We start from the raw sequence: 24,262 nt of genomic DNA, 5'->3' as shown, positions 1-24,262 counted from the left end.
AATATCCAAAGAGTATAAATATCCCATAGAATTATTGAATAAAAGAGACATTACATTTTTGTTATACGATAATCTTTATTCCTTTTCTTCTCTCTAAAACTCAATTACATTACAGTTCACTCAGGTCAGTTTGATTTGTTTCGTAAGCCAAATTGAAGTCTTCAGCCAACGCTAAAGCATTGCTTTCAGTATCAGTTGCCCCCTTTATAAGCGTTTAAGGTGCGTTTGCTACTTAATACTGTATTTTTATTAATTATTGACGTTAATTTTATAAAATATTGTCGTAAAATAAAAAAATTATTTATGTAAAAAGACGACAAAGAAAAATATGTTTGAATAAAACGACATTATGTCAAAAGAGAGAGAAATAAGGAGTATATGTAGAAAAAGTATGTTAGTATTAGAGCACATATCCTAATATTAGCTTTACTTACCACCAAGGTGCATTCTGGGGAGGGTAGCGATAACTACCCAGGAAAGTTAAAAAAGGAACGGAGGACTGAGAGAATCCAGGGTGTCAGAAGAGACTATTGAGGAACGTTCCAGATACACGCCAGAGAGCAGAGAGGGCGAGACAAGCGAGTCAGAGCAAGGACCATGAGGGCAGACTAGTTTTGATTGGTGAATCTTTGAACATTCAGAGAGACATTTGATAACTGCTGTAAAGAAGCAAAAAAGGACTCAATTAAAATGTGTTTTAATATGTTTTTCTTTTTCAAACAGGCTTCAGGATCAAGTACTCGGAACAAAGATATCATATCAAATAGGAGAAAGCTACATGGTGATTATTCAAGAATATGCATTGCCAAATACGACTACATGTTCTTCTGATTCTACAAAAAGATTAAAGAGGGTGATTTCTAATATTAGGTTAATTTCAACTCCAAGACAGCCCACCTGTTAATATTACTGTCAAATGAGATAGTGAGCCATATTCTTTTTGTATTTATTATTATTCTGATAACATTACAACGGTTTCAATACGATATCTCAACTTGGAAAAACAGTTATCCATGGATGTCAAGGCTGGTACAACGAAAATATTCTTGACGACGGCGAATTTACATTTCATACATGAATTTTGTTCTCACCATTGGGTGCATTTATTTTCGATCACAGGCGAATTTACTTTCCGGAAAGAGTGTATAACCAAACAAGACCCATCCATTGTTCGATTTCTATTCTCAGTGATTTCAAGCTGTTTTGAAATGAAAAGCTAAAAGTGTTCGTCTACAACATATAGACTGCACGGCTGGCGACATCTTGGTCCATGATTGGAAGTCTGACATTTTTAGCATCTGAAGCAGTAACAAAAGAAACAGATTTCAGAAAGTTACTCGCTTGACGTTCGTCTGCTAGTGTTGAGTTGAGAGTTGTCGTTATACAGTTTTACTTTGTTGACAATTTCTTCCTTTCAATCCATTCGTGTTAACTTTGGCAGGTTCTTGACGTTTTCCCCTCGCGTGCACATCTTTGTGATACAGTCACAATAACACAAAAAAAATACATGTCGATAAGACTCTATATGACTTTTTTTTTTTTTATTAATAACCAGAAAAAAGAGAAAGCTCAATAGTATAAAAAGCATGAATTCATCACGATCAATGAGAACTGGGCATGGCGCGTTATATAAACGTGTTTTGTGGCCAGTCTCGTTGTATTGCTCATTCTCGGAATAATCTCAACAATTGAAAGTGAATACACTACTGTTGCTCTTCTCATTGAGTTGTGCGCATTTTCTTGCTTTGCCCATATTAGTATAAAATAAAGGGACATAAAGCCACTTTCAAAAAACTAATCATAGGAAAACCTAGGTAATCATAAGTATGAATTGACCATCTTAATGAAGCAGATAATGCCTCCTAAGTATATCAAGGAAAAGAAACCCAAAGATGAGCTGCAACTTTAATCTTTGTAAAACAAAAGAGCCCCGCCTTTTATATTTGGTTAAGCTTTCAAGAGTCGTACAAAATAGCTGAGCTAGAAAGCCTTTCGGCAATGCAGTTTCATTTATTCAGCAACGCAGTTTGGAAAAGCCGTAGGTGCGCGCAATAAAATTTCACGGTGCCGTGAGCACTGTGTTGAGAAAGGCACTCTAGTATTTGAAATCAAGATTCACTTGTGTTCATTTATATTGCTGTACTTGTGTTGATCTGGAGTTTTTATGACTACACGAATACCAGAAAAGACTGATTTACAATAAAAAGCGAATCAAGAAATGCCAGTAAAACCTTGTCCTCACACAAAGGGTATACAAAGCTTTCAGCCATATAATCCATCTAAATTGTACAACTAAGTCACAGTAGTCCGTTTAATGGACTATATTCTGTCGTTTGAAAGACATTCCGTTACCGTAAAGAATCCGAACGGCAGAGAAGTTTTTTTTGATGCGAAAATTCCTTAATGGAAAGGACGACTGGGGAACATTGGACAATTAGAAACTCAGCTCAGTCAGAGACTTTAATGACTTTGGGTTAGTTTGTGATAAAACACATAAAGAAATAGAATTATACAAGCTATAGAACATCATGAATCATACAAATTCAATCCTCAAGTGAAGTTTTTTGATGTTGTTATCTCATTACTCAAATGTACAACCTGCAACACATCATGATAGTAACCTGGGAGTTTTTCCTTTATAAAGAAGTACCGATAGTTTACAACAAGTATGACAAGGTTGTTTAGATAAGTGGTATAATAGCTATGGCACAACTGTTGGTATATAAATATACATAAAAGTAATTGGTCATCGCTTAGATACCCAATCTTCACTTCAAACGGATGATGGATATTTTTAGAAATGATCCCACTGATAGTGTGCAATATAGATATAGAAATGATATAATTAAGGAAATGAGAATCATTTATAAATTGAACCCATTGAAGAAGACTTTAGAATAATGATTACTACAAGATGATGTCAAACTGATTATGTGATACATTATATTTTATTATTAGTAAAAAAAGAAAAAAATGTTTATTGTTGTTAAATGTACAAAAAGGGGGGTCTTATGAAATTAATATACAATGTACCATAATAAAATAATAACAAATAGAATAAATAAAATATACAAATTATTCGGAAACAGTAGGTAAAGGGACTGGTGGTGGTTTTGTTCGAGGAGGAGGTAACTGTGGTGGGATAATCATTGTTTCCCAATCGGGTATGTCAGTCATAGACCTTCTGGAGTAATGAGAAGAAGGACGCGTCTTTGGATAGGATTGAGGTATAAGTATCTTGTAATCATCCGTCAATTTAATGGAGGATAGTATCGAGTGAGTCAATAAACCATTATATCCAATCTTGATACATGCAACTATCTTTTTCATGAGCTCCAACCACTGTTTCATTTGATTGACTGAATCACACCGGATATACCATTTAAAGTGTGGTTTCCTTAGTTCAATAACATATCCCTTTTTAAATTCTTCCGTGACAAAAACAAACGTGTCTGCTGTCAACACAAAATGCTCTTTTGCTGGACTTGTTGGTTTTGTTGATTTGAACACATAAACAATTCTATCCACCAACACAAAATATCTCTTCTTCCATGATTTTGTAAACGTAAATGTAGGGGTTTCATATTTATACATCCAATCTGAACAAATGGAATGCTCAAGTGCATATCGAACAGATATACACCATGGGTCAATCGCTATAGCATTCTCCTCTCTCTTTGATTGTATTTTGCTGAGAATTTTACTTTTTATAGAATGGTTATTACTGCTACTATGGTGACTATGATGACTGCTACTAGTGCTATGCCTTGGGCCTATGACAATGTTTATTGTTATTTAATGTTCCTGTTCAATTAACTCTCCGATAATCCCGAAACTAAACTTACAATAATCATCTTCTGATAGACTAGTGGTACTCAGGCGTTGTGTTGAATTGCTCGTCGATGTCACTGTTGTAGCTGTAGACGCAACTGAGTGCCTAAATAGGTCTTTCAGTTGATTATTATATGCTGGTGGTTCCATCATATTATTATTATTATGAATGGTTGCCATGGTAGTATGCATTATGTTTGGCTCTTGTGTTTGATGATTTATAAAAGATGAAATATGCATAAGAAAAAGAAAAAGAAAAAAGTACGAAAAAGAAGAAAGAAAAAGAAAAGGCTTATTTAATCTTAATCAGACAGTAAATTAAATCATTTTGTCACAGTCTGGGATCTGATGATGAAATTGTAACCATGGTTTTTTTTAATAAGGTTTCGGAGACCCTATACTTTTCCGTACCATTCCTTTTGCCCAAAAAAAATCTTTTTAGAAAGAGATTCCGCTTTTAGTGTGGCTAGCTGAGTATGACTTGGCTCGTTTCCCTTTGGTCACGGTATGGGCTTACAAAAAATGAGTGCGATTTTCACGCCAAGGTGTAGTCATGAATATCCTTTACTGTGTATTACACGAGAGGGTTCAGGTCACCGAAGCAAAGGAATTCGTCACCCATAAATGGATTCAGTTTTTTTTACTCTGATGTGGGTGTCATTCAACACTACTTTTAGTTTTGGTAATAGAAACAATAAAAGGCGACCCATTAAAACCAGACGAGTCCAACAAGGTCATCCAATGTTTGAGACAACTGTTTAAGTGTTGTTGCTTACATAAACACTTGAAATCATGTGCAGCCTATTCCTGAAAAGTTTAAAATTTCCTGTTGTGGCTTGGTTTTCCCTTTATGCTGAATCTCCAATTTTGGTCATGTTCTTAGGTACACGAGACTACACTTGGAATAGTAAACCTGTGGGTACCTTTTTCCTATTAAAGTTAACGCGTTTCCTTATTTTTACAAGTCTCTGCGTGGGGGACTCTTGTCATAAAAGTCAGAGTCTGTTTTTTCCATGATAAATTAGTCGTGGGAATGCGTACTATTTGCGCAAACATTGGGTGCTTTTATGAAATATATATAAAGTGAGCAAACGCTCTTTGCTTAAGATTTTCTTCTTCTGCCACAAGTAGATTGAAACTTTTGTCGTGTTGAACGTTCATTATCTGTGTAAATAACAAAAAAAGAACTGAGTGTCGACACGTGTGATAGACTTGAGACCTCTGAGGTGGGAGAGACACAAGACACTGAGTTCTTATAAACGCTACTTTTTGATAAATCGGCTAGATTATAGTTAACTTCAAGAATACATGGCTTAGAAACTATAAAGAGACATACGGCGTGTAACGGGGGATTATTTTGATCTTTTGATGGGAACGAGATTCTTTCAAAATCATTTAACGCGTTTGGATCATTCAAAAGTTGATGTCTGGTGAAAAAGCGATACTCGTTCTTTGCTGGGATATTATCAACTATTATTCCTTGCAAGTTCTTGTTTGTTCCATTAAATGTTACCGCTAGGCCATCTACACTTGATCAAAAGCACATCTACTTACCCAACATAGTTTAAAAGGTCATCCTTATCCGTGGTCAGACTAGCAAGATCAAACACAACAAGATACATCTTTTCTGTTGCAGAGATGTACACAAGTAGGCCTATTGAAAGAGTTACTCAGGTATACTCTATTAGATATGCATATATAAATTATCAACACACCTTTCATATCACCTGCAACATGTGTAGGGTCTTTCATTTGTTCATAGAACCCTGTATCCCTTGTGGCAATCGAGCCAAATGTCGAAACGCATGGTGAAATAAATACCTTTTCAACCAAAGATCGCTCAAATAATCTATCGACCATTCGCTGCATTAATCTTTTTCTGACATATCTGTCCTTGTTTACTATAAATTTCCTGCAATATCCTACTATTGTGTGGCCACCTTCCTTCAAATTCTTTATGCGCTTCTAATGGTAAGACAAGATATTAGCAATGGCCTTGGCCGCATTGTCTATGAGTGAATTTAGTAAAAGTACACTGTGCATAACTTATCATATTATGTACCTGTGTGTTTGTGTTTTAATGTGTACAGAATACACTCCGGAAATTTGATCTCCCTTACAGGCTTAACATTATGTTCCACGCACCAAAGAATGAATGCTAGCTCCCTTCTTTTTTCAAATGTCTTGTTGTATGGGATTAAAGAGTTCATGGTAAGTCTCAGTGCCGCGATTCTGCGCTCGTACATGTCATCGCTGTGTGAGTTTTCGGCCAAGAATACCTCGTTCAAGAATCTTTCAACCGTTTTGCTAGAGGCTATACAGCCTATAGTTGGTAAATATTTTTATTTTGAAAATATCTAACAAATATCAAGGTTTATTTTTGTTTGTCGATTTCGGACTTCGTTATCGCCAGTTCTGAGAACAGTGTATGCTTGATATTTCCATGGATCCGAACGGATACGATCAAACGGTACTATGACAGGTTCCCTTGTATTGTTTATATAGCAAACATCCATATTTTTAAGATCTTGAATTCTTTTGACAAGTTGGTTTACATTCTCTTGATTATATTCTTTGCAAAAAAGTATGCATAAGGCTCTTTCTTTGGTGATGTTTAGGGCATCAGCCATTACTCAAGGAAAAGAAAGATGAATAATAATTGAGTGAAAAAGTAAAACGTGGGTATATATGCATATATATATCAATGAGAATAAAAGGCGAGAGTCTTTGTTAATTGGAATAAAGAAAGGTATTGTTTGTCAGATATATCATTTTTGTTTCTTTAAATGGACGATGCCATTATTTAGAGTCAATGTCCGTACAAAGAAGGATGTAATAAAACCAAGCAAAGACATACACACAAAACATTCTAATTCATCTCTCCGTGCTTTGGTTAAGAGTGTCAATAAATGAGAAGTAACTGATACAAATATGATCAATGAAAAAAGTTCATATAAAGGGTCCATTTTCATTGTCTGGCACTGATTTTTAGCATTTGTAAAAATAAGCTTTTTTGGGATATTATGGTTACACAGAGAAAACCTCCTGTGGCTTGGCTTTTCTTTTTATGCTGATTTCTTGCTTTTTTTTTCTTTTTTTTTTTTCCTTTAACCATGTCATCCCTGAAGCAGCAGCTAAAGCAGATCGGTACACTTGATCTACGTAATGTGACCGAGACATCAAGAAAGACAAGGCCTTCCTTCTTGTTTACACCTCGTGAAGCAGCTGATCAGGATCTGGAAACAATATATTCCATTGCTTACAATGGTATTATGGAATTAGTCATTCTCGACGACAAGTTTGCTCCCTTTGAGAAGACTCTCTTTTCTGAAAAAATGAAATCTGTTGATAGACTTCTTCAAGTAAGTATCAACCTTATTTGCTATAGATCTTGTAGAATAAACGTTATAATTAGACAAGAGAAGAAAATGACAAGCTTGATGCAAGCATCAATGCCTTTTTATGTCAACTTTCACCTTATTTCCTCTTGAAACCTTCTGGGAAAGTATTAGAATATCTTATTCGTCGCTTCCGTGTCGAGGATTTCAATGTTGAATCAGTTCTCAAGTGTATTTTGCCTTATCATGAAACAAAATCATTTGTCAAGATGATATCTATCTTGAATATTCCGTAAGTCTATAGCTGCGCATAATGAACAAGTGTATTGATCGATCATTTATAGTGCAAAATCACCATGGGAATTTTTGTTGCCCATCAAGAAAAGCTTACTTCCTTTGGAGCGCTCTATTTTGGTAAAGAAGATGATCAAGAATAGATACATCTTTGACTTTATTTGCAATATGGTCACGAAAGCTCTAGTTCCCTTCTCGACCTTGTATTCATTCTACACAGCCATCATGACAGAATTCATCAAGCAGATTCCAGCTACAAGTGTTGATGCTGTCACTGCTCTCACTCCTCATGTCATTGACGGTCTTCATGCAAAGCATCAGCCAGAATTACAGATTGCAAGTTACATGATTCTTTCTCAGCTATCTTCAAAAACTACTTTCAGCACTGAAGGTTCTTGTGCTCTTGCTGAAGCTATGGTGAAGAATTATAAAAAGAGCTGCTACACCTATTGTTTATTGACCCTTGTGCATATCTGTCAAACACAAGAGGCATTCGTGTCTATCTCACAAAAGGCAGCTAAGCATATCATTGGAAGCTCCAGATTTGACAATGCTATCCTACAAATTGCAGATAAATACGCCACCGAACGATTCTTTGAAATATTTTTACCAGCCATTTGTCAATACGCCAAAAACTTGGAAATCCTAGATACTCTTGTTATTAAAGGTTATTTGTCTTCCAACAACATCAAGTTTCTGTGTAATATCATCATGGATGGACATCTCTCGATTGCTACCAAGGGTTCAGAACAAGAAAGAAGCAAATATATTGCAAAGTTCCAACCTCTTTTGGCAATGATCTCTCAGAGATATATTGAAGAGCTTGATTCAGTTTTGGATACTAGATTGTCCAAGGCCAAAGACGATGCTACACTTGCAGCCAATCTTTATGAATTCACCTCTGCTGCTTTCAAGGGCACAAGACATGAAGTCATTCCTGAAGCCAACACGACGCTCTATCTTTGCTTGAACAGCCCTTCACCGACAAATCGCATTTTGGCCATCAAAAAACTTATCTCCATCATTGACGATTCCTCTAATCCTTTAGCACAAAGCTCTGACATGTTTGAAGATGCATTCTCTAGCTGCTTGGGTAACTTTGGTCCTCTTTTGAAGTTTGTTATTGAAGAAGCACCTCATCACCTCTTAAATTATGTTCCTGCCGACAAGATTATTTCTGCTTTAAACGACCTTTTAAAAGAACGCAACGCGACAAACACCAAAGACACCGTTGCTATCATCAAATTTTTATTGACGGATTTTATCAGCAAATACCCTAAACAGGATGGAAAAGTTGCTTGTATCTTGAGCAGATTCATTTTTACCGCTTCTGCCAAGAATCTCTCTGCTTTATTAAAGCAAGTTAAAAGCGTTCAATTGCAAGCTGATCTCATTGTGGCTACGATGATTGAGCATTTCAAATCCGCTTCGAAATCTGATAATATGTTTGATGTACCAGTCAAGTTTATTAAGCTTCAAGCAGATGTGATCAAACAAGATCAAAACTCGGCTTATTTAGAGTTCTGGGTTAGCTTGGTCAAAAGCTCTCTGAAGGCAGATAGAATCATTGCTCTCTTGGTTCTTGGATTAGCTGTTACGATTGTATCTGGTGAAAAACAGTATGCTACATACAGCCAAGTGTTGGATGCTATTTCAGCATCGATTGTGCAGAAACAACGCCACTTGTTCTATACTACGCAGATACCAAATGAACTATCTGCTGAGACGTCAAGTTTACCTTCCAAGGAATTTATTAAGCAACTGAAAAATGTAGATGACACCACAGCTTCAACTCTGATGCAGCTCGCTCAATTTGTGCTTAGAAACCTTGTCAGTTCTCTTATTAGATCCGAAGAGGACATCGATTGGACAAATGCTCACAATGAATACGCACGTATTGTTAAGAAATTGTTCACCGTCTTCCTTGAAGGACCCACCGTGTCTTCATTCGAATCAATGATTACTTTACTTATTGACAAGCAGCTCAAAAATGATGCTCTACGATTCTTTACCGCCGTCTGGACTGATTCCCGCCATTCGACTGTCGTTCGAGCTCGCGCTCTCCAAGTATTAGCAGGTTATCTGCAGGTATACATTGATGCTCCTAAGAAATTGGATTTCCAGCATTTGGTTCCTGCTTTATTCCCTAATCTTGCTGACACAAATACCTCTGTTCGCACACAAGCCTTGCGTTGTTTGGAGCATATCAGACTTGGCTATAGATCGCAGGGTCTGCCTTACGGTTCAAAAGTGTATGACACTACACTAGAAGGCGAATCATCCCAAACCGTCAAACGCAACTCAGTCAAAGCCTCCATTCTTCCTGCAGATGCTATATATAATCAAGGCGCTGACATTGCTTCGCTTACTTCTAACGAAGCTGCTCATCTTGTTGATTTCTTATGGTACAGAAACGATGAAATAAGCAAAGACCCTACCTACATCACTCGCGTGTTCAAAGAATACCTTTCCCTTTGTGAAGCCTCCAACAAGACGTACAAGACGAGAAAGACACATACACTTACTTTCCTTATTCGACATGTCATTCAGGCTCCCTTGATGCAACTTAAAATAGATATGCTCAAAATGTTGGATACTATCGATAGTCCACTGAAACTTCAACTTCTTTATCCCTTGTTGGAAAAGACACTTGATCAACCACGTACAGCAGAAAGCACTGCTCTTGTGTCATATCTTATCCGCACGTACTTACCATGCAATGCTCCAGAGCTTGGTGCTAGAAATGACAAGACATTACCTCTCTTCTTGCGCTTACTAGCAAACAAGGACAAATTAGACGGTGAAGATGAAGAAGGCTGGCAGGTATCTACTCGCCGCTACGCTTTAGAACAAATCACTCCCGAGTTTTTCGCTGCCATGAGCAATGAGGCCCGTGAAGTGATCTTTTCTACTCTTATTGATATTGCCACCAACGGTGTTCAAAATGATGTTCGTGCCTCCAAGAATGTGTTGGCAAACATTGAAGTTCCTGCCAAGATGTTTGACGGTATGCTCATGGCTGCTGCTAGACATCTCTTGGGCGCTCCTGTCACCGTGGGCGCGCAATCTACCTCAAAGCGTGCTAGAACCAAACCTACAAAGGCTCCCGTCGTCGTGGATCTTTATGAGCTTGTCACTTTGCTTGAACTTATTGAATCCAAGACCATTGCCGAAGATGAAACTCTTGTGAAGTCATTATTTGAAGTTTTGACTGCCATGGTCAATGCAGATCTCCGTGATTCTCCTGTATCTTTGGAATATATTAACCAGTTACTCATGGCTGCTCTCACTCACATCATTCATCATGCTGAAGAACGGGGCGTCAAGGTCGAGGAATCAGCCCTTCGAGTGGACGTTGTTGTTCAATGCATCCGTATCACCGGCAATCCACAGACACATAATCAAGCACTGTTGCTGATGGCCAATATTGCCTCCATGTATCCCGAATGCGTCTTACACAACATTATGCCCCTCTTTACTTTTATGGGCGCAAATGTTTTACGACAAGATGACAACTACAGTTTCCAAGTCATTCAGCAAACCATGGAAAAGATTCTGCCACCACTTGTAGTCTCTAGCAGAAAGAGCAACAATGACGATGAAACCGCTCTTGTTTTGGAAGTTCGACCCATTATCAAGGTGTTTGTTGATGCCTTGTTCCATATTCCTAAGCATAGACGTCTTCGATTGTTTACTATCCTGATACATACCTTGGGTGAAGACGAGTTCTTGTTTGCCATTATCTCACTGCTCTTGGAGAAGTTTACAGAAAGACTTGCCAAGGGTGCCCGTAATGATGCTGAATCGCTTACTGAATTCAGTCTAATTATCTGCCAACAGTTTGCTCCCAAAACTCAGATGAAGGCCATCTTGTCTCTCCTAAACGGGTTACTCGCTCTTCCTAATGAAAAGCCTGAGGATGATACAATGGCAGAGGATAACCATTTGTTCAACCTGGCCGAACACAACAGCAAGCAGCTTCGTCAGTACAAGCTTGCTACTCTCAACTTTATTGCACAGCTATTGTCTTCCAAGGGTTATTTGAACAAGATCATGGCTCAAACCAACGCTTCTGAAGACTTTGTCCAATCGATGCAGCCCTTCTATCTGGACTGTATTACAGCCATTTTGAAGATCGTTACTTACTTTACCGAGTACCGCGACGCATATACTGTATCTGAAGGTGCCAATCCCAGCGTATCTAAATTTTGGAGAGGTATTCTCAAGGTAGTCTATGACGTCTTGGATAAAGTCAATGCTCTTCTCTCTCTGGATGTCTTTGTCAATGTGATCAAGGAATTATCTAATCACGCTGACAGTGCTATTCGTCGCAAGGCCTTGAACATTTTCAATGAAAAGATCAATTCATTTGAAGGACATGCACCCGAAGGCTATGAAGATACACTTGTTGGCATGGTGGACACCTTTACCGATATTATTCAAAAGGAATCTACAAGTGTGGCAGGTGAAGAAGATCGTGCTGTCAATAAGCAATCCGCCTTGCTCTGTATTGCTTCTCTTGCAAAGATCTTGGGAACTCTGTATCCTGGTCAATTCGCTTCTGCCATTCCTGTCATCATTGGTCCCGACAGTCTTCAATCTTCCAATGCACAATTGCAGATCTCTAGTCTTGTATGCTTAACTGTCATTTGTCAAGAAGTTGGACCACGAGCTGTTCCTCATCTGCCCAAGCTCATGCCTATTGTTATCAACTTATTGGACATCACAGTCAAGGCCGAGAATCCAAACAACCTTCTTCAGCTTAGTGTTGTGGGCGCACTTGAAACCGTTGTTCAAGTGTTGCCACACTTTATTAGTCCCTATATTTCCAAATTACTCAATGGACTGCTTCATCCTTCCATCTATACCTTTGACGTAGCACACACACAGAGAGCTGCGATTGAAGCCAAGAGTAAGAACGTGTTGTCACTATTGGCTACGAACGTACCACCTCGTATCTTGTTGAATCCTCTATTTGGTTACTTTGGAACGGTTGTAAAGAACGGCAAGAATGCTACTTTGACATTATGCACCATGGTATCTCAAGCGATCCGTACCATGTCTCGTGACGTGATGACCTCGCATTACAAGCAGTTATTCAAGTTTTTCCTTGTTGCATTTGACATTCGACGAACGGCCGAATTTTCTGATGCTGATGCTGATGAAGTGGAAGGTTCTATCATCACTGCTTTCCTCGACCTTGTCATGAAGCTGAACGAAACGTTATTCAAGCCATTGTTCCTCAAGGTCGTTGACTGGGCAACGAACGAGCTGTCAGATGATGACCAAACATCAAAACGAGTCTTGTTCTTTTACAAGTTAACGGATGCTCTTTTAGAGAAACTAAAGTCTATCTTTACCCCTTACTTTGGCTACTTGATTGACGATGTTATCATGCGATTGGAAAGTTACAAGAGCGAAGAACAAGAAGTGGATGCTCTCTGGAATTATATCATGTCTGCGCTCAACAAGTCATTCTTGTATGACAACGATAATTTGTGGAGTGCTGCCAAGTTTGAAAAGATTATGGATCCTGTTGTTGACCAACTGCTTGTTGTTACCAAGGGTACAAATGCTGACTACTTGAGCCGCATGAAAGCATATGTCGTTCCTTGTATCGGTCAGATGGCTGTCACAGTCTCTAATGACTCACTATGGAAACCTCTTAATCACAAGGTTCTGTTAAAGACCAGAGAAGACGATCCTGAAATCAGATTAGCTGCCTTATTATGTATTCAAGAGTTTTACAACCGTCTTGGTGAAGAATGGTTGCTCTTCTTGGCTGAAAGTATATCCTTCCTTGCTGAACTCATGGAAGACGATGACGTCCGTGTTGAAAAATTGGTACAACAAACCAATTCTATCATCGAATCGCATCTGGGTGAAAGCTTAGACAAATTCTTCAACTAAATAAATATATATGTCTTTCTGCGTTTGCACCCACCTAACGTTTGTGTAATTTTCCAAATTTAGAATATTTTTATTATTTTTTCAAACATGTTATGCCAGGTGAGCTTCTAAGCCTAGTTGTCTTTCCGTATCAAGTCTCTGCGCATCAGGATTCCATTTGATGGCGACTTGGGTAAGTATATCCATCAGATCATCCTGTGCCTTCATTGCTTCGAGCTGCTCTTCTGATTTACAAAGCAACATACCGGCAAAGGCCAATGAATTGAGAGAGAACTCATAGTCCTTGTTGTCATGTGAAATGGCTACTTTTTCCTTTTCACGAGGAATAAGCATCATGAATTCCTCTGTCATCAAGAAATTGTAAGAAGCATTCATCGGTTGAGCATTTTCACGTAATTGTTGAAACATGGCATCCAAAAGACCAAAGAACATTTGGCTCAAGTAATCCGTCAAGTCTTCTCTTTTGGTTGCAGCACGGATGATATTTGTATCAAGCTGCATAATCACATGAACAAAAGGTAATTTGTCTATAGCATAAATTTGTCCTGCATATAATATTTAAGGGTACTTTTTACGCGTCTAAACAAAACACCCACTTACCCACACGTCGATCATGGATTTCGTCATATAACTTTTTAATAGGTGGTTGAACACCATTGTTTCCATTTAAAGGAACAAGTTGGATATGCTTATGTGCTTGACTATACATATTTGATTGTTAGATTATTCCTTAAAAAAGATAGGCGTACCTTGCACCAGAGTTTTCACCACAGTTATAAAAGGCAAGTAATGGGGAGCCAAACTCTTGTAATATTTTATACGTTTCATACAAGTCATTGGGAAAGAGTGGTTCTTTTTGACTCTTTTGTTCTATAATGTATTATTTAAGCCATAGTTCAATAGAGTTCATTCTTTATACCTTTTGTTACTAGCAACAAGTGATTAGGAATGACAGCAAATTTATTCAACAGAATCAAGTGCTCATCCAGTTCTTTTACAACCAAATCGGGATTAGGACTCAAGAATGGGTTTTCTTTTTCTTGTGATTTGTCTTCATTGTTAGGCTTTTTAGCAAGAGCAGGTGCACAAGTAATTTCAAACTAGGTCCAATGAATAAGTAACAGTGTCTGTTTACTCTTTTTTCTTTTTACTTTCATTCCACCACTCTCTTTCTCAGCTTGTATCGCGTCAATAGAAAAGAGTGCCTTCTTTTCTTTAGCAGCTGTAAATTTTTCCTCAACGAGTTTTGCAAATTGAGTCATGAGACACACAAATTCAAGAACCTTCGTGTTGACAATGACGTTTTAAAGGAATCACTCTAAATACCCGAAAAGGGTATCCGAGGTCCGCTCATCACACGGAAAGTGAAACTGAGGACGAAACTTTTGATGCCAACACGTTGTGAGTGCCCTCAGCTGGATTATTAAAGGTATTTTACTGCACAAAAATGAACTTTATTATTTTTAAATTAGTATCTAATGGTCATTTGAATAAAGATTGAATCTATATTTAAAGGTTAGATACAAAGATGAGTACTAAATATAAGCAGTTACTTTTTCACTAAGCCATCGATCTTATCAGAGGTGTATCCAGCATTGATAATATCTCGAGCTTCTTGAACCTTTCCAAACACATTAAATAAGACAAGACCAACAATCTTCTTATCACGAACATAAAAGACAAGCCCCTTGCCAAACTAGAATATATTTAGATTTGCAGAACGATTATGAATTCAAACTTTACCTTTTCATCCTGGAATGGATTCTTTGCCTTAACAGCTTCAGAAACAGATTGACCAGTTGACACTTGCTGTTGTTCTTCACCAGGAGCAGCACGAGGACTATCAACTTCAGTACGTGCAGAGGCAACGGGTGTATCCTTGGCTGTAGCCTTTGCCCAGACGCTCACAGTTGATAGCTGAGAGTCAGTCAATCCAACGGCTTCGTAACCTAGTGCGGGTGATGTCAATTATTGTATTCTCATCATTAAACTTGAATTACCAATTTCAGGTCCCAAATCAGACCAAAACATAGATTGATGCTTATAAGCACGAGAAGCACCTACCATGTTTTCACCAGCATGACGTCCACTCAAGACAGCGCTATGACAAACAGTCAATATACACACAAGAGATGCAAATAAGATCTTACTGGTCATGATGTTCAATACGACGACGTCCCAATTGTACATCATGGAAAGAGACCATATCTCCAGCAGCGTAAACGTCTCGACGGGCTTCTAATTCGGCATTAACAACAACACCAGATCTCTTTTCATCAATCTCTAATCCTGCGTCTCTCGCCAAATCAACACGAGGTTCAATGCCAATGGCAACAACGACATGATCAACAGTAAGGGATTCACCGTTTTCTAATTCAACAGTGGTCTTTCCAGATTCTTTATCAGTAGAAACTGATTTCACAGCAGATCTTTCCTTGACCTCTACGCCCACTGTAACAAGATTAAACGGAGGTGTGTATGAATTATATTTCACTTACATTTGCGGACACGACTAGTTGTCCATTTTGTGAGATAACCAGGGAAGACATTGGCCATATTTCCATCTTTTAATAAATGAATAAAAATAATGTATTGAACGCATTTCATTTCCTTTACCTTCAGGGAAGATTTGAGTGACTTTGATGTTTTCTTTTTGGGCTAAAATGGTCTAAGTATAAATCTATATGCATGCACATATTACATACCACGGTGAGCAAGGGCAACAGCAAGTTCAGATCCTAAAAAGCCACCACCGACAACAGCAATATGAGCACCATTCTTGGCGAGTTGCTCCAATTTCTTAAAGTCCTCGATGCTACGGAAGGTAGTGATGTTCTTGTCGTTCTTGTCTTGCATTGGTAATCTCTTGGGCTCCCCTCCAGTAGCAAGCAAAACCTTGATAGACATTAGTTTGAACCGAATTGATATTTTTGAAAGCCGTTTACCTTGTTGTAGTAAATGACGCTACCATCATCCAATGTGACAGTATGGTCCTCCACGTTGAGCTTTGTAGCACGCTTGCTAAGTAAGAGTTTGATCTTTGAGCTTTCTAAATCTGAACCTGAAGCATCTTGAATGATTTCATATTCTGATATATCCTGATATATCGCGCTTTTATGAAGAGTTAAGACAGTAGTCTATAGCTTATGCGCACTATTACCTTCGTTCGGTTCCTTGCCACTATAGTAAAATACAAGTTAGCCTTCATTTATCACATCGACACAATATCCAGTCTTACATCCTTAAATCGCAAAGTTTCTCCAACCTTGGGATCTTCAGAGAACCAGAATTCCTTGGACAATGGAGGTCTAATTTCTTTTTGATTAGCATTATGCTCAATAATTACAAGACATGCGGGTTGACTCACCTCATGTAAGGAGCATAACCTTCTTCGCCAATGATGATGACCTAGTTGAGCAAGCAGTTGAATATACACAATCACACAAAATATCACTTTCTATAGTTACATTGGCATTAGGATCTTTTTCTTTAATTGCTTGTGCAGCTGCAAAAGAAGCCGTTCCTGCACCGATAAGAACATAAGGTTTTTGAATCACCTTGGCTGGTTCCTCAACAGCAGCAGGTTTCTCTTCTTCTACAGGTACAGGCGCAATGTGCTCAGTCAAGTTTGTTCTTTTAGAAGGAGGAGGAGGAGAAGTTAACTTGAACAGAATGGGACCAAACACGAGAAGAGAACCGATAACCCAGGGAACATTACTACTTTCTTTGACAGGGCCGCCAGTAGCCGTAGAATACAAACGAGCTCTATTGGTGTATCTAAGGCTATTCAAAGTAACTCTTCTCTGCATAAAGCGTGCAGAATGACCAGTGCTCTTTAGGAAATTCATTAGGGGCTTCAAGGGAATCTTTTCAAGGGCAAAGAAGACTTTAGTAAATTTTACGGCGGCTGTTGAACTTTTTACTGGCAGTGGAGCCAGCCAATCGTTTGTCGCATGTGTATCAATGGACACACACGTTGATTGACAAGCATGTCTTTATTCAAGCTATCATGGACTTTGCCTTGTCTCTAAAAACATCATTTATCAAATTAAACAAGACTTCTTACCAATATGTATAAGTCAGGTCATTCATTAAAAGCGTACTAAAAGAATCATATTGAATATATCGTAATATATATGCACTAGGAAATCATTTTGAGTACTCATTTTTCTAATGCTTTCATCATGAATTTCAAGCCAACTTTTACAGATAAATAAAAAGAGACATCTTTTGATAGCTAAGATACGGAAGAAACCTTTTTGTATTCCCAAAGTAGTCATATTGAACGACAAAAAGTCAAGTGTGGGACTAAGAAAGTGAAGTTTTTATTAAGCGAGCAATAGCTTGATTTCCAAAGAGAGAGAATTGTGAACAAGTAGAGATTTTTCTTTTTACACAAGTCCATAAGACCACGTTATCATTAGCTTTCAAACCCAAAATGACTAAAACCATAGACTGCATGCCAGAAGACTACACGGTGTAAACTCTCCGTGAATAAAAAATACTCAAGACTCAATCTCATAAAACAATAACGGGAAAACTCAGGAAAGGAAACACTGGAGCATGGTAACGTTGATACATTGAACATTCAAACAACGGGATGTCGGATCAATGGAATATTGGAAGATTGAAACATGGAGTATTGGAACATTGAAAGCATCGAGCCCAGTAGTAGGAAGGGTTTACGGGCCATTCATCAACTGTAGAGGCAGAGCCATGACAATAGGAGCATCTCGAGGTAATTCAGCGTAAAGATGCAGCGACATATCTGGTTAATTTATTGTTATTGTTTTATATTTTTTCTTTTCTTGTAACAGAGCTTGATAGGGTTTGGCAGATAGTGGCAAAATGGATTGGTTACGTTTTTTGTAGCTTCAGGGGTTGAATATGTAGTTATTCCAGAGTAGCATTCATTAGCAGCATTCATTAGCAGCAGGCATTGATAGACATGGGCAAAATTTTTTAGAGACTTTCTGACGTTAATAAGCATGGGATAGATATTCACTAGCGTTTTCAGGCACTGATGAGCATTTATAGGCATTTATAAGCATGAGCAGGCGTTCACTGGTCTTTCCAGAGATTTAATAAGCATTTGTAGGCATTTGAATATTTGTCTGAGTATTTGTTTGATTATTTGAGTGCTTGAGTGTATTGATAAGCAGTAGCAAGCATTTTTTGAGCACTAGTAGATATTTTGAGCATTAGTGAGTAGCAGAGATTTCTTTAAGGCTTCACGCCGTGAGAGGCCATTATGATAGAGTAAGATGCATCAGGAATCATGAAATAGAGCTAACAAAAGTGTATTTTCTAAACGATAACATTAATTATATGTACTTTGAGATCACCCTCAAATGATATTGTACCTTTTTCAACATAAGATATAATAAAGCCATAGGAGAATTTTTAAAAGAGATAAAGAATGAAGAAAAAAAAGAAGGAAAAAAGAAAAGAATGATGGTCTCTTTTATAGTTTTTTATTTACGTGAGTCATGACTCATTCCTCCTTTCTACAATAATATATGAGTAAATAAATAACGCATTCTCTATCTTATCCATATTAAAACATATCTGAGTATTCGAGCGCCTCCTCCCTTTCGTTTGCATATTTTTTTCATGACCCCTTTTCTTTTGTATGGTCGCTTGTTTACATAAAGTTGGCCTCGTGCACACACATACAATTTTTTTTTCATTATGATTACTTCACTTTCCTTATTTCTAATGTGTGTTTTTCTATTTTTTTTTTTTTCTGGTCGTTTTCTTTAAGAATGAGTAAAAATAAAAATAAAAATAAGGTGGCAATTAAATGGGCAAGGACAAAGGATGGGAGGGTAGAGCATCTTTAAAAATGCAACTGATAGTAAACAAAGGGCTTTTCTCAAAATGTACTAGACTGTCAATGCTGTGGAACGTATGCTACTTATTTCATTACATTTGTTATTTACAAATCAAAATGGTGTAGGTGTCATACTTTGTTTGTTTATCATTGTACCTTTTTAATATCCGTTAGTAAAAAGCGCTTTTAAGAAATAGGGAAAGAGAGATAGGGAGAGGAAAAGGTTATTCTGTAATAGCCACATATAGATCAACACCTATCATTTAAAGAAACAAGAAGATCTCATAAAAAGTGCTAAAAATCGCCTTTATTATTTTTAGTAGAGGCCAAAGAAGAGTCAAATTCAAGTTACTCTAACACTCATGCATCAAACCTATTTATCAAACATGAAACAGAGATGATTGAATTGCTGGCTTAGGAAACATAAGAGTGTTACGATGTGTAATATATATATTATTGTCGTTACATTTAGTTAAAGATCGATACTACCTTACCACATGTGATCATAGCGGGACATCAACTATGAAGTTTCATAAATACTACATTGTTTTAAATAAAGTAAAGATTAAATTTTTTTCTTTGTACAGAAATTGGTCATTACTTGTAAAAACACTAGAAGATTTGAACCTCTTCTATTTTTCCATTCACATAAGAATCTATCTTATCAAGAGCTTATAGGTAAAATGTGCATCCTCTATTCTCTGTTGTTATATCCATATCCTTTTTCCTTCTGTTGTAAAATGTAGACCAACATTGGCGACGATTATGCTTGTGATAGTTTTGATGATTATATGTTCATTTTTATAGTAAAGCAACGGCACTTCTAAGTCTGCATAAATTATTTCAAATGGCGCTCGGAACAGGATGGCTTGCTAAGGTACGCGACATATTTCAGGCAATCCCTTAATGACATGGATATTCGTGAATCTGAATGAGAGGCATTATCAAATATGTGATCTAGTGACGATGAGAAAAGATTTTTATAACAATGAAAAAGGATATGAATACATGAATGTCAAATGGAACCAAAATAGTAACAACCACCAAAGTAAATTGATAAAGAATAATACTCTATAAATTTTTAGGCATAACTTAATACGCCATAAGCAATTAAGCCTGTTTAATTTTCTTGAAAGTAGATCCAACCTAATGAAAATTAAATAAAGGTGGTTTACATAACATGACATACCCAATTCTTATTGACCGTGATCAATTCAAGTAATAACCTTGATGTCATATAAAAAGATGCTGATTGTAATAAATGAGCTTTTTTCTTTCTTCTTGATCTATAATAAATAAATTCTATCACATATATCTTTCTTCTTTTATTTTGCGACGATATCACATGCTTCATTGTTGTTGAAAAAAGCTAGGAGGAGGTACGACTTCCTCACCCTGCCAAAAATGCCACCATCTCTCTCAAGGAATAAACTGCGAGTCAGTAACGATGATGTAAAGAAACTCAGTGACTATTTGATAGCAGCCATTGATTGTCATTTTAGTGAAGAAGCTTTGTACTGTACTCGATAAAAGTATAAACTTGCAGTAGAGCATGCACTCTACTTTACATTCTTCTATGCATCTGACACGATAGCTAATCACACTGACAACATCACTTGAATCAATGCAATGCCTGTTGCTCTTCTGTTGTGTTCAGCTTTGATATTGAAAAACGCCAATGAAGTTGATAACTTGCGAATTAGAAAGAGTTGAGTATTATTAAATTAGGCTTGAGTGAGATATTTATATGGAGAATAAAAAAGGCTAATATAGTTAACCTTTTAAACTTCTACTTCTGTGGAGTTTCGGGCAGCTTATTGGACCACATAGATGACATGAGGTTTAATATGGATGACAGTGATGAACAAAAAGGCATTCGACTCCTTTGCTATATACTGTGCTATTATCATGCGAATCGTAGCATGTCATATTACATCGCAACTTCCTAATGAGCGTACTCCTTTTGCTGAATATGACATTCCCATATTCAAGCATTTTAATGCCTCAACAAATTTGTTGTCTTTTATTTGATAAGAAAGTAACAGGATGATATTTCTACTCAAATATTTATGATCTTTTTTTTTGTGAAATAGGCTTCACTATCTAACAAACAATTGATACTTTGCCTTTCAGAAAGACAGCGCAAACCACTGAATGGCATTGGATTTAGCTGCAGGAACAAAATTTAGCGTGTAATTGTGGAATGCTGAGGGTATGTATCATAAAATTATTCTGATATATAGATATCACATAAAGTTGACGGTACTATACCAACGCCTTGTCTTACTCATGCTTGCGTATATAGGAAGAAGGCAGAGATCGTACCGAAGAAGATACTCTGAAATTGATATAATATGCTAGCAACTGTTTGAAGGATGAAATCATCAATACCAATATGCATCTTGGAAGACATTTGGATGGCGATACGTATTTGATATACAATGCATTGGGAACAAACCAACTTTACAAATCAACCAATCATGGGAACTGGAAAATAATGCTTTGTGAAGAAACGGTATGTAGTTGTATTAAGGAACTGAAAAGGTCACTACGACTTGAATCGTTTGATGGAATGGCTGATGAAATTAAAGGTAAGGCAAAAAATCAAGCCAAAGTTATCGGAATCACATGGGAGCTACAGGCAATGTGCATGTGTATATATAACATGGCATCCTAGGAAATGTTACTTGAACAATAAGAAGTAACGATGATTTTAAAGCAACAACAATCAGAACAGATTCTTGTGGATGCCAGTGTTACCATAAAACAGTCAATCAATCAGGTCAAGCAACAAAGGAATTATAGCCGTATTCTCTTTATCACAATATAGCTTTACTCCTTTTTATAATTTCACCAACAAGTGCTTCATTCTAGTTAATCTTTTTGTGTATGCATCTATCTTCGCTGAAACCATTTCAATGACAAGGTCGTCCACGATGTCTATCATTTTTGTCGATTTGAATTGAGCAACGACACCAAGGAACATCTCACAACATACTCTTACATTAGTTTGACCTCTTTTCTGGTCAAATATAAACCGAGATGGTCTACATTATACTCCTCCATAATTTGTTATTAGCTTCCACAGCTTCAGCTAGCCAATGTGTGATAGTAGCCAGTTCTCTCCCATTTGATTTCCTTTTTTGGATCACTCTACTCTCTGAAGTCCGACTACGCCTTTTTCAAAAAATTGATATGATAGTCATTACAGTGATTCATCTTTCTTGCAAAAAAAAAAAAAAAGTGAAAAAAGATGGATATGAATCAGTTCATGTCGTTGTTTAAAGTAAGAAGGGAATTCTCAAGTAATGACATCCTGACGATATTAGGGTCAAGATATCAAACTACCGGAACAAACAACGACAAATGATAAAGTAGATCCTTCACTTGCCAACCTAGATTTATCCAACATTAGTCAGAATGTTATTGAACAAGTCAGAAAGGAATATTTATCATCAAAAGAACCAGAGAAAACATTTGAAGGCATCACAAGTATTACACCCGAAGTATTAGTGCATATAGCCACTATGGCAAAGGAAACGGATCTATTAAAGATAATAAGACAATGTAAAGAAAGACAAGATAAGATAGAAAAAGAGCTGTTTGCTCATAGAGAATCCATAAAACAACGATATGAACGACAAAAGCAAAGCATGCTTGCAAAGTAAATAGATTCAAAAATAGAATGTGCATCTATGCTCATATCTTGCAAGAGAATTAATAGGAATAAAGGATCCAGAAGGAATGAAAGAAATTGAAAGAGAATGCCGTCAAGAATTACATAGAATGGATTTACACATCTTGAAGGAAATGGATAAGCAAGTAAAGTATGTACAACAAGAGCTAAGTAAACTAAAGGTTCCATCCTTTAAAATAACCAATGATCCAAAAGAGATCAAATTACAACAAAAAGTACTCTACATTATACAAGATATGCTTTAACAAATAAAAAATTTATTTAATCTTCTCAATCCGTCTTTTCTTCAGTGACCGTAGTTGAAGTACTGGCACTGCTCTTACTACTGCTTGTGCTCTTCTTCTTCTTTTTTTCCTTTGGTTCATCAAATCCATATAAAGGTATAAAACTTTCAATGACACCACAGTCTGCAAACAAGTTGGGGAATAACCAGAACCCACGAGGCAACACGGGCAAAGTGATAATGTATAATACAAGACGAATAAGAGCAATACCAAAAAAGACACCAATTAAACCGAGTACGGCCACACTAAGATACCATACACCCAATTTCAAGAAATCTGGCCAAAGAGGGAAAAGCACTGCAGCTAGTACGATAATGACGAGTAAAATAGCACCAAAATATTGTCTCACTTGGCTTCCTTCCCATATCCACATGTAATATCCTTCTTCTTGTACTTGTTGAACCGGATTCACTTGTAACAGACGTGGTGTACCTTTGCCACCCATAGATTCGCCTCTATCCACGCGCAAGATAAATCCCAGTCTTCCTAACTCATTCAATATTCTATACGCATCTTCACGGTTCTGTGGTATTTCTTCTTTGGGTGGAATCTTCTTAAACTCTTCTCTTAATAAAGCATCAATAGCTCTCTTTCCTATTTTTGAAATCAATACTCATCTATATGTATAGTCCTTGGCTTACCTTTAAAATATTCAAATCTCTTTCCGTTCAGCACACCTTGTCTTGGTTTAAGGCCAGACTTTTTCTCGTCTTTAAGATAATTGGCAACGTTCTTATAAAGAGGTGGCGCCTTATTGGCATCATTCACATGAATAGTTCTTTGACCACCTTCTCCTCCTTCGTGTCCATGATTACAACCAGGCCCATGTTGATGGCTCATTTTACTAAAAATTGAAAAAAAGATAAAAACGTCAATTCACCCCCTTCCTTCTATTTTTTTTAATTATTTTATTAGCCAATAAAAGTAGGCCAAAAAATAGAATTCTTCTATCAAGATGCTGCTGTATGATTCTTTATTATTATCTTGTTCACAAAGGTGACTTTTATTAGATTATTTTTTTAATTTACTGCCATTCATGCTATTACTCTGCGCCATAGGCCTAAAAGCGAATTTG

The 24,262-nt window shown here is 37.1% G+C and overlaps 6 protein-coding genes across 6 annotated transcripts; 2 read left to right on the top strand and 4 right to left on the bottom strand.

The window, feature by feature from the left end:
- Positions 1-2,971: 2,971 nt before the first annotated feature.
- RHIMIDRAFT_268909 (uncharacterized protein) lies at positions 2,972-4,104 on the bottom strand. The gene is made up of 2 exons (XM_023612099.1): positions 3,846-4,104; positions 2,972-3,773 (listed from the first exon to the last, which is right to left on the bottom strand). Exons 1-2 carry the CDS (start codon positions 4,009-4,011, stop codon positions 3,076-3,078), a joined length of 864 nt encoding a protein of 287 aa, XP_023462282.1. The 5' UTR covers positions 4,012-4,104; the 3' UTR covers positions 2,972-3,075.
- A 2,840-nt stretch (positions 4,105-6,944) lies between these two features.
- On the top strand, positions 6,945-13,373 carry RHIMIDRAFT_241584 (uncharacterized protein; the record flags this gene model as incomplete). The annotated part of the gene is made up of 3 exons (XM_023609611.1): positions 6,945-7,193; positions 7,247-7,461; positions 7,514-13,373. The coding sequence occupies 3 exons, from the start codon at positions 6,945-6,947 to the stop codon at positions 13,371-13,373; spliced, it is 6,324 nt and encodes a 2,107-aa protein (XP_023462281.1).
- Positions 13,374-13,463: 90 nt separating this feature from the next.
- Positions 13,464-14,635, bottom strand: RHIMIDRAFT_247725 (ATP adenylyltransferase; the record flags this gene model as incomplete). The annotated part of the gene is made up of 5 exons (XM_023610440.1): positions 13,464-13,918; positions 13,974-14,074; positions 14,123-14,243; positions 14,293-14,473; positions 14,525-14,635. The coding sequence occupies 5 exons, from the start codon at positions 14,633-14,635 to the stop codon at positions 13,464-13,466; spliced, it is 969 nt and encodes a 322-aa protein (XP_023462280.1).
- A 173-nt stretch (positions 14,636-14,808) lies between these two features.
- RHIMIDRAFT_74256 (apoptosis-inducing factor 1, mitochondrial-like protein) lies at positions 14,809-17,252 on the bottom strand. Its single transcript, XM_023615636.1, has 13 exons — positions 16,841-17,252; positions 16,741-16,781; positions 16,612-16,681; positions 16,534-16,553; positions 16,319-16,484; positions 16,079-16,268; positions 15,990-16,031; positions 15,872-15,937; positions 15,524-15,824; positions 15,374-15,474; positions 15,117-15,322; positions 14,927-15,069; positions 14,809-14,876 (listed from the first exon to the last, which is right to left on the bottom strand). The coding sequence occupies exons 1-13, from the start codon at positions 17,219-17,221 to the stop codon at positions 14,849-14,851; spliced, it is 1,755 nt and encodes a 584-aa protein (XP_023462279.1). The 5' UTR covers positions 17,222-17,252; the 3' UTR covers positions 14,809-14,848.
- A 5,182-nt stretch (positions 17,253-22,434) lies between these two features.
- RHIMIDRAFT_268905 (uncharacterized protein) lies at positions 22,435-23,119 on the top strand. Its single transcript, XM_023612098.1, has 2 exons — positions 22,435-22,492; positions 22,536-23,119. Exons 1-2 carry the CDS (start codon positions 22,460-22,462, stop codon positions 22,872-22,874), a joined length of 372 nt encoding a protein of 123 aa, XP_023462278.1. The 5' UTR covers positions 22,435-22,459; the 3' UTR covers positions 22,875-23,119.
- Positions 23,120-23,141: 22 nt separating this feature from the next.
- RHIMIDRAFT_74242 (translocation protein) lies at positions 23,142-24,049 on the bottom strand. The gene is made up of 2 exons (XM_023615635.1): positions 23,829-24,049; positions 23,142-23,781 (listed from the first exon to the last, which is right to left on the bottom strand). Exons 1-2 carry the CDS (start codon positions 24,025-24,027, stop codon positions 23,174-23,176), a joined length of 807 nt encoding a protein of 268 aa, XP_023462277.1. The 5' UTR covers positions 24,028-24,049; the 3' UTR covers positions 23,142-23,173.
- Positions 24,050-24,262: the final 213 nt, after the last annotated feature.

Source organism: Rhizopus microsporus (assembly GCF_002708625.1).
Source record: "Rhizopus microsporus ATCC 52813 unplaced genomic scaffold scaffold_23, whole genome shotgun sequence".
Taxonomy (NCBI): domain Eukaryota; kingdom Fungi; phylum Mucoromycota; class Mucoromycetes; order Mucorales; family Rhizopodaceae; genus Rhizopus; species Rhizopus microsporus.
The sequence above is the reverse complement of the archived record's forward strand: the minus strand, read 5'-3'. Positions and strand labels throughout refer to the sequence as shown.